This window comes from Taurulus bubalis (genome assembly GCF_910589615.1).
Source record: "Taurulus bubalis genome assembly, chromosome: 4".
Taxonomy (NCBI): Eukaryota; Metazoa; Chordata; class Actinopteri; order Perciformes; family Cottidae; genus Taurulus; species Taurulus bubalis.
Window position 1 is genome coordinate 17882896 of NC_136592.1, and position 10364 is coordinate 17893259.

Here is a 10364-nt window from a genome sequence, read left to right on the forward strand (position 1 = left end):
CATGTGAAGCAGTTTATAGTTTCTCCTGTGTGGTGCACTCTCATGGCCGTCTCAACCTAATAGCACTACATTGTTCGTGATCCAGTTTGCACCTAATGGCCAGTTGAAGTTAAAAGTATCAGGCTCTCAAAAGCAGTTCACAGTCAAATTTATACTTGTACACATTCTTATTTCACACCCCTTTAAAAAAATAAATAATGAACAAACACAACTGGAGTTGACCTTTTTTAATGAATAAGTAATTTCATTCAAATGAATGGAAGCAGTAGATACAGTTATGAAATAAGAGGCAATTGCAAAGCAATCATCCAATATATTTTGGGGAAGAGTTTCAGCCAACGGTAAGGCAGCAACCCGACACTGAGCACAAGCTTAAAGGTAAACGCCCACTTCCTCGCTGTGGTGCTACAGTTACCTGGTGTAGTAATGCAACAAGTAGCATGTTTCAAGTTGTTAGGTCAGGATGAGGTATCTTCGATTTTGGGCAAAGGGTCAAGTCTGATTACTGCCACCGTTCCCCAAACACCCAGGACAAACAAAAGAGTAACACTTTACATACAACTCAATGAATGACACATTCACAAGCCATCATATAATGCTAAACTTTTACCCAATGATTTTGATACTATGCCATTCAAACAACAGCAACTGAATTATGCACTCGTATATGTAGTACAAATGATGTAATTTCTTGAGCTTTAACTCGTGCGTCACCAAAAAAGCACACACACCAGCCCTTACAAAATGGCTGACAGTGGTCCTGTGTTGAACTGCACACAAAAAGTCTGATCTTAAACCAGCAGGAAATGCAAATTGAAATTTAATTAAATTCATCAGATATCATGGAATTTTCACCATATTTTGAAAGAGGGGATATTGGTCATTTAATGTACTTTATGTGAAGCTTCAGAATATCTGAAAGCTGATAATGAAAATGAAATCTATTGATTCCACTCCCAGCCAATAACCCCGGCCAGCCCAGATGAGTGACGGTCTTATCGGTCCGCAGGTTGGCGCTTCAATAATCAAAAGATTCAAAGCGTTTGTGTCCTCCTCCTCCTCCGTTGCTGCTATAGCCACCGCTCCGAAACCCGTTACTACGGCCACCACCTCCCCCAAAACCGCGCCCTCTTCCACCTCTGAACCCTCCTCCGCGGTTCCCGCCTCCTCGGTCACTGAACTGCTTCTCCTCCAGCTCTGGGAGCTCCGTGGCTACAGTCAGTTGCCACCGACGACCATCCTTCCAGGCATCCTGTTGAAGTATCGAGTGAGCAGCATGTGAGCAGATTTTACGTCAAATTATTTATTTTGACCAATTTAATCTCCAAGACACTATAAACAGTCCGTCCAACAACTTGAACAGAGGGGAGTTTTCGCAGTTTTTCTTACCTGAACCTCCTTGACTTTGTCAACTGGGACATCAAAACAAACTCCCTGTTAGAAACAACACAGGTGAGATGGTGAGTGTTTCTGGGGTCAGTCTATGTAGCTGCTGTGCTATCAGAGTACTGGTGCGTTCACACCAAAAGCGGTGCAAATTTTTCGCTCGAGTAGATTACATACAAAATGGATGTAAATAATGCGAACATTCCACCGGGCTGACCAGTAGCCAGTTTGATTCAACAACGGCAGGACGTCATCACTGACGACCTGCCGTTGTTGAATCAAACTGGCTACTGGTCAGCCTGAAGCCAGAAATTATAATTTATGCCTTGGAGATAAGCCACTCCTCCTCTCCCTGGCGCGCCTAGCGCGCCTAGCGCGCCTAGCGCGCCTAGCGCATCTAGCGCGAAAGACGCAAATGACCACAAATAGTCCGGCAAGTAAACTCACGCGGGTAAGGCAGCGAGAAAACTCACAGCGCTTTCGGTGTGAATGCAACTTTTTTCTGTTTACTTGCTGTGAATAATTAGTTGTGTAACATGTCTAGTGTGGCTGTATCAGCTGAATTTACATATAAACTAAACAACAGTGTTGATCTTTCAAAAAAACATACAGGTTCTTTTCTTCAATTTGCATTTTGATTTACCACCTAGTTTCCTATTTATTTTTTGCCAAGTCTATTACTTTCATTTACGAGGCCCTTTTGGGGCTTTTTTTGGTAAGACATTACAAGTGTGTTGTAACAAGAGTACCACTTAATATTTGTAGCCTACATCCATGCTCAACTGTATACACCAAATCAAATATACACTTTCAGTACAGAGGTCACTCTAATGTTACCTGTAAGCTAATAAAAGTAGAATCTAACAAGCTCATGTTCCACAATCGCTTCATAATAAAATATCAGGAGATGTAACAAATATAATTTCTTTGAAGTGTATATAAACCCCAGCAGCACCTCCCATGTGTACATATTTGTGTTTACATACCATTTTGCCTTTGATGAAGGTCATTCTCTGAATGTGGTTCTCAAACTCTTCTCCAAGCTGCTCTTTGATAGATTTCCAGGCGTAACCCAGATTATGCATCTCCTGAGAACACACCATCTGCACAGTGGTGAAACCCTTCAAAAACAAACGGAAACAATGAGTTGGATGGAATTAGGGTAATACAGCATCTAAAATAATAAAGTGTGTGTGTGTGTGTGTGTGTGTGTGTCCAAGGACTGTTGCAGTTTGAATTATCCTGCAGTTGTGAAACCCTTGCAAGGTTTTCAGTGTGTTAAATAGTAGTGTGCCCAGATATGTTACTATAACAAATTAGTTTGTGTATATCACTTTTTGTGTCATTTTTTTGTTTGTGAATATATTTGTGCGTTATGTATAGGTTGTTTATGACGAGTTTTAAACCAAACTTACAGTATCAGAGTTGAGCAGTGATCTCTGTTCAAGATTTGTAGCTCCAGAAATGTGTGCCAGGGCCGCAGCAAGAGCATCGACTGCTCCTCGCTCCTCAATCAGTTTTTCAGCGGATGCTCTGAAGTGCCCGATGGCTGTAACTGGAACAGAGTCCAGAAACCTGGACACAATACAGAAACAAAATCATAACAATCTGAAACTTAATTGCTTACCGTCATAGATTTGTTTCACATCAAGCATTAATTAAGCTCACTAACCAAATGATGTGGCTGACAGTCCAAAGTTTTAAACAGTAATCAATAACTGTAGTTTCATTCATCCAAAACAAAAAAGATATGGTTACAGTCGGCTCTTATTATCCAGATTGACCTACCTGACAGCATCCTTGCTTGAGGACTTGATGATATCGTGGGCAGTGGGAACGCCAACTCGTCTGAATGTGATACCCTGGAAAACCAAATATAATTTTGGTTAATACTCAATATAGAAACATCTAAAGTAGAGTCAAACAGGTTGCACTGAATGCCTGAGTCTTTTTACACCATTTCAGACTACAAGGATAAGGTGGATTTCAGTCTGGCCACAGCTGAATCATCCTCAACTCTTGGCTCTAAGGAAACACCCTCTCCTGTTCTTTTATGTGCTATTTTTGATTCTCGCCTTCCTTCTTGTCCACTTCCAAACCATTTGTAGCACAGATGTCTCTAGAAGCTATGTTTTGTGTATTTCTCATAGCTCCTCAAACAATTCAACTGTTTTCTGCCTTTCTGTCCTCTTCTACTTGGACTGAAAAAAGGACACGTACTGCTTTGTATTCTACATGGCGCAGCATGTCCTCCTCTTTTCTCTGGTAGAAACAGATGCACATTCCAGCCCTGCCGGCTCGGCCCGTACGTCCTGAACGATGGATGTATGACTCCACATCCTGAGCTCAAACACATACAGAAAAATGTTCAGAGAAAGTACAGGCGACATGTCTTTATGAGTTAATATCTTGTGCAACACTGTTAATAAGAACATGTGAAGTCAACATTTTTAAATGTCTTGTTTTACGTGAAGGAATCAGTACCTTAAGATCAGAACATACATTTGTAAATATAAAATATAACATTTACATAGAAAAGAAATAGCATGTTTAATAAATGCAAAGATAAACTCATGTTGTGAATTCTTTTACTACTTGCTACACAACACACCTTGGGTGGAGAACACTGGATGACCAGGTCGACTTCCGGGATGTCTAATCCACGGGATGCAACGTTGGTGGCAACCAGAACCTCAAACGCACCGCTCCTGAAGCCCTTCAGTGTCAACTCTCTCTGTTTCTGAGGAATATCACCATGGAGGGACTGGGAACTCTGATAAGATACATACAAAATAGATTAAGAAATGAACAATACACGTTTCCTGCTTCTTCATTGCCGTTTCTTTCTCTCCTGATAAAGTTGTAATGTCCTGCTGCTGTATGAATCGGATATTCATAAATTGTTGCATGTGTAAGTTTCTACCTGTTTGATGGATGCATTCATGGAAAGTTCGTTGGCTTCTTTCTTTGTCTCACAGAACACAATGGTCTTGCCGTGGCTGCCACTGTAAACCTGGATCACATCCCCAATTACAGCTGCCCGCTGTGACCAGTGGCATGTTATGGCCAGATGCTACAGAGAGAGAACCACAAGGTGAGAGAAGCCAGGGAGTGAGAGAAGAGATATTTTCATTAATCCAGCTGGCAGACATTAACTTAATTAGAATTCCATTGGTGTTGATGATTATGATGAATACAGCAATTTTGGTTTTACTGCAAATTAACTTTCTGGGCTTTCCTGATGGAGATATATGCAAGCGTATTTTACAGTCTCAACAACTATAACTGTCACTGCTTACAGGCAAGTTAAGAATGCTGTAACATTTTTCACCTCTGCCAACACACACTCACTCACTCACTCACTCACTTGTACAGTTGTTGAAGCTTTCTGTGTTTTCTGGCCGATCAGATCTACATGTTTGCACTCTTGCCTCATGTATTTCTTAGCAACTTGGTAAACCCAGGGAGGGCAGGTGGCCGAAAACAGAAGAGTCTGTGGGTTGGAGGCGGAGTCTGAGGAGGAGCACACACACAAACACATTTTACAAATGTTTACATACATGACCACTCTATACCAATCTTTAAATCTACTTTAACACAGCGATCCAGACTGCAACCTTATGGCCGTATGAATTATGTATGAATTACAGGCTTGCAGCCAAAAAAGTGGTGAGAAATGGCGGAGACATCAGTCTCAAAAAGGCCGCTATTTAGGGGGAGATGGCCCACAAACGAGCCAGTACATCTACAGTCGCATACACCAAAGATAATGAGATCCCAAGTACAGATAGAGCGGTTGTGTGATACCTCTGCTAACGACGGTCACAACAGTAAATAGAGGTTGATGCAGATAGAGCCCCCCCACCTGGCTGAAGTTTGAAATATTTTCTGTTGATTACGACTGAGCCCAAAAATTGTATTCGGGACAGCGCTGCTCTGGCGCACGCACACGCACACTTTACCTTTCTCATATGATGCAGACAAAATCTCTTCAACTTGTTCTGAAAATCCCATGTCCAACATTTGGTCTACTTCATCCAGAACAACATGTTTCAGTTGAGAGAGGTCGAGTTTATTGTTCTGGAGGTGGTCTTTGATGCGACCAGGGGTGCCGATCAAAATATCTATACCACTACGGATAGCATCAACTAGACAGAAGGGGAAACCACATCAAAAAACAAATAAGGAGCTGTATTTACAAGGTCATGTTATGCATTTTCTATATATTCATTATTATGATATCATATTTAGTACAGTTTAATAACTTCAAATATAAACAGATTAATGTAAATAAATGGACTCTTAAAATACTTACGCTGTGGGTGGTATGAGCTGCCTCCATAGAAACAGGTGAGAGCCAGCTTCTTGGTGATGTCTTTGAAGTCCTTTGCGACCTGGATAGCTAACTCTCTGGTTGGAGTTAACACCAAGACCTACAGACAGAAAAGACGCTCAGTCATACACAAACATACTCAGAGAACAACTAAATAGTGGGACTGACTGATGCTGGTTTTTAGTGATCGGTGAGAAGGTGAACGCGTGTGCACCTTGGGAGCCCGGCCTCTGACAAACGCCACTGCCTCCGTCTGGAGCTTCTCCACCAAAGGGATAGCGAATGAGAACGTCTTTCCGGTTCCTGTTCGGGCTTGCGCAATGACGTCCTCGCCATCATATACAGGATTGAAGGTCTTCACCTGAATGTCAAACAGGTAAGTGGCTCCCCGAGCTGAGAAAATGATGGAGTGGTGACAGAGAGTGAGGGGGAGAAGAAAGTGGGATGATAGGACATGTTAACAATTTTCATAAACATATTATCACCTCTCAAAAACTGAAACATGTCCATCAATATGAAAAAAAGTGTGTGTAGTCTATAAAAAGCAGTTGTTCAGTATATCATTCAGTAATATGTTAAAGCACAAAGTCTGCAAAGCTTCTTTTTTTGGGGCAGAGTAGCAAACATGTCCATTTTTGAACATGTATCTGTTCACCTCTGGTCTCGAGCCACAGTGGTGGTGACTGACGTATGAAAATGTAAATATTGGATGTTTACCTTTCAGTTTATCAATCGTGAATTGGGAGATCCTGAAGTTGGAGAAGGCCCCTTCCTTCTGTTCTGGTGTTTGCTGCTAAACAAATAGACAAAGTCAGACTATATGACAGTAATCTTGCAATCTGAACACAACAGGCAATTTCAATTCTAAAATACTTCCAACATCTTCGAGGAGCTTCCCATATTGCAGGCCACTGCTGGGAACAAATACCAACTGCATTGCCTCCACTTGTATCCGACATGTCATACGGGCAGTTAAGCTTTGAGTCAAAGGAGCACATAAAAGACTACAAAATGGCCATTTCGCGATTTAATAAAAAATAAATTATAATACCTAGAATGAAAGATTTAGTAACAGCTTACATGGTGGTCCCGCAAACTTCACCACTTATTCTAATTACTACATTGCTGAGTCATCATACATTCAGTAACAACACAAACTTTCAACCCCTCCTGAGAGAAAAAACTAAAACATCAGTCATACCGTTTCTTTTTCACTGGCAGAGTCTTCACTTGACAGGTCCGGTGTCTGGACGGGGGTCTTTGGGGTAGAATGTCTGTTGGTTTTAGCCTCTGCCATTGCTTTCTTTTGCTTATTCTTTTTCTGAGAAAGGTTGAGACGATGTTATACCAGAGGGGCAGAGTACGACCTTTCTAGTTGTTGTTTTTTTTCACCATTTACCAGCAAAGAGCATCTAATGCCCCATGAAACAACTTGATGGATAATACATATAGCTTGTTGTACATTTAGCACCAAGACTAAGCCTTTTTTTGTTGGGAAATTACCCGCCTGGTCACCACATATAAACTATTAACAACACCTCACTGACCTCTGCGTCTCCTTCAGTCATCTCTGGTGTGTCAACACCATTACTGACGCTGTTCAAGTCTATGTGGTCATTCACTTGGTCCACTGCCAGCATGTATTTTTTCTTTTTCTTCTTTGGTGCTGGAGGTTCACAGTCGGGGTCGTCCTGCTCTTCCTGGTCCTCCAACTTCTTCTTGTTTTTTAGCTTCTTCCCCTGTAAAAAAATAAAAACATACAGAAACAATAAAGCCAAAAAGGATTCAGTTAAAATTGTGAAAATACGGTGTAGCTACTCAACGTTTTAAGAAAGAAAAAATGTTGGCTGCTTGAGTAAATTCTAGTTTGGAGGCATTTCATCATATTGCAATTTCAATTGCAACGTTTGAATGTGGGTATGTAAGGTCTAATTAGAGAAGGGTAGTTAATATCAAAGCTTGTTTCACTCCTGTAAAACGCACGGTTTCAGTTAATTGCATTGAAGGTAGTCGCGGATAAAGGATCAATGTGACGTCCGAAGTTTGAAACGTCACTGTTGTTTCATTCAGGGGCTTCATTCAGTTTCACAGTTTTTCAGTTAAACTATGTAATAAGCACATTAATGGAATAAGAGCAGATTAATTGAGAAATATTGCCATTTATTAATAATTTGCAGGCTTGTTCAAATTGTATTGCACTTATATGAGCCCCAGTCTTGAAGGGCTGTAATGTGTTTTGTAAGCCACTGTGCTTTCTACCATGAAGCTTCAAAACTGTTACAGCATTAATAGAAAGAAACCCCCAAAGCGTTGCCCACCCATCATTGGGTAAAATTTATGAAGTGATTAACAAACACTACATTCTATTTGTAACAATTATCTTCAGAAGGTCTACACCACATGATGACTATTTTAATTTCTCATATTATGATCATTATCAAAATGTATGATACCGGAAGAGTAAATAATTGTTGCGTGTTACAGAAACTGGGTGGGTATCTTTTGAAATTAACTGTGGTTATTACATACACAGTATTTGGAACTCATACAAGTTATTGAAATGTATTTTTTCAAATTTTAATTGTAATTAAAACAGGTATCAAACTACCTGGAGAGGGGCGTATTTTCTATTTTAAAGACCTGTTTCAAACATTTTATATCAAACCATCTTTTAGCAGAGATTATAATAGTAATCTTTCGGTCAGAAATTAAAGTACACAGCATTTGATTTTTGTATTATTTGTTTCCATATAAAATGTACCCGCTTTGATAATCACATAATCAAATCCCTTTAGTCTATTTGGACTGTTGTTCCATTACATTATTCGAAACTTGTGGTAACTATTTTTCAGGTAGCTTGCATAATTAAGCATCAACGTTAATTATTGTAGTAGTCTGACAAAACAATTCTAATTCCTCTTACTGTACGTAAACTTGAGTTAGCATTAGTAGCAGCTATAATAAAAAGGAGCAACCTCGAAGAAACAGGACTGAAATATTTCATGTTTTAAGTAGGTTGCTTCGTATGCGGACTAACAGCTGACAAGCCCAGCTGTATGCAACGTCATCAGGTCGCGCCCACAGTTATACACAGATGTGGGCGGCGTGTTAAAGGGGCCCACGTGTTCCCACGCGTACGTACGTGTGACGTAGCTCACTCATGGGTGATCTTTTAGCTAGGATAAGTTACTGTACAATGTATGCTGAACGTTAACGTAGCAGTGGGTCGCGTACATGTTCCCTAATTCATACACTATAACACTACAGTATGCTTGTAACATTTCACGAATAGTACCGCTCCGTAAACCTGTCTCACGGTGGTTTCCTCACGGTTAGCCGAGGGCTAGCACGCTGCCACATGTTGTTAAACATGGAGAGCCGGGCACGAGACGGAGCGCGAGCTAAACGCTTATTTCAGTCTGTCCAGGGCGACGCTGCTCACCTTTCGGGGTGCAGCCTCCGCGATCGTGTCCACGCCGTCATCCATGGCTTGATCTTCCGTTTCAAAGATGATTTTTGTCGGCATTTCTCTTCCTTGTTGGTTCCCCTCAGTGTAGACACGATGGACAACCCACGGGCACGCGGATGGAAAGGAACGCGCAAGGCTGCGACACACGAGGAAGGGTGTTCACGAGCCAGACGTAGATATAGAAGCGATAGATCGGCACAACACGCACGAGCCGTAATTAGGCTTACGTAAGACGTGTACTGTCCAAAATGAATTACTGCAATTACACTCAATATAATAACTTAAATATAAGGTGTTACATTTCTAATCAAATAAAAATAAAATGTTGTTTGAAAAATAATCAATTATTTTATTCTTCTCATGATAATAAAAATGTGAGTGGTGCTGATGAAAGCTCAAGCAAACAGGCTTAACAAAAGTGTAATATTATCATTTGATAAACTAATAGCAGAAACCACACTGTACGGCAGTCAACATTGAAACGTATCGATAATAACTAACTTCCCAGCAGATGGCGCACATGCTATTTGGAAACGTAGCTCGTTGTTTTTACATAATCTTATGGTAAAAAGCAATATCCATTACTTCCCAGTTTCACTCGAACAATTTTCACTGAAACATTTCAAGGGCTTACCTAAATTGTTTGCCCTAATTACTAATGATATATTTTTATTTTTATTTTGTGTTGCTCTGTCAGAGCTCTGTACTCAAGGGGGATGCTTAAAGATCCCGAGGTATGTTACAATTCAGTTTACTGTTTTGCCAACAGTAACAATAGCATCACAATACAAGTTGTTCTGCATAATCACTTAAAGCATTGTCGTAACAGTTTTACAAATGGCCAATATGAAGCAAGTGTGTATAAATGTGTACATGCAGTTGCCTGAACACATACAAAAAGAAACACAGGCTAACATTTGAAAATCAAAGTGCTATAAACTTGTAAATGGATTAATTGACATAACATAAAATTAAGTACAAACATTTTCTCTAAGTCAGTTTCTCTTAGTATCGCAACAGAACATGTGCGATATTGGTGCCAATATATCAGAAATAGAGCGCCAGCAGAGGCATTATCATAATATATACTGAGATAATGCATATTGGGATGTATTGGAATAATCTATTTGTCTGGGAGAAAGCTTAAAACTCGATGTGGGTGTCAATTCCACCTTA

At 40.4% G+C, this 10364-nt stretch overlaps 1 protein-coding gene across 2 annotated transcripts; it reads right to left on the minus strand.

The window, feature by feature from the left end:
* Positions 1–212: 212 nt before the first annotated feature.
* ddx21 (DEAD (Asp-Glu-Ala-Asp) box helicase 21) lies at positions 213–9300 on the minus strand. 2 transcript variants are annotated; one of them, XM_079217347.1, is made up of 16 exons: positions 9162–9300; positions 7267–7458; positions 6921–7040; positions 6437–6509; positions 5934–6112; positions 5702–5819; positions 5349–5534; positions 4754–4899; positions 4310–4459; positions 3998–4159; positions 3607–3726; positions 3175–3248; positions 2802–2961; positions 2373–2507; positions 1390–1434; positions 213–1252 (listed from the first exon to the last, which is right to left on the minus strand). In XM_079217347.1, the coding sequence occupies exons 1-16, from the start codon at positions 9243–9245 to the stop codon at positions 1019–1021; spliced, it is 2178 nt and encodes a 725-aa protein (XP_079073473.1). In that variant the 5' UTR covers positions 9246–9300; the 3' UTR covers positions 213–1018. The 2 variants fall into 2 exon arrangements, with proteins under 2 accessions (XP_079073473.1, XP_079073472.1); XM_079217346.1 differs by having other exon boundaries at positions 6437–6512.
* Positions 9301–10364: the final 1064 nt, after the last annotated feature.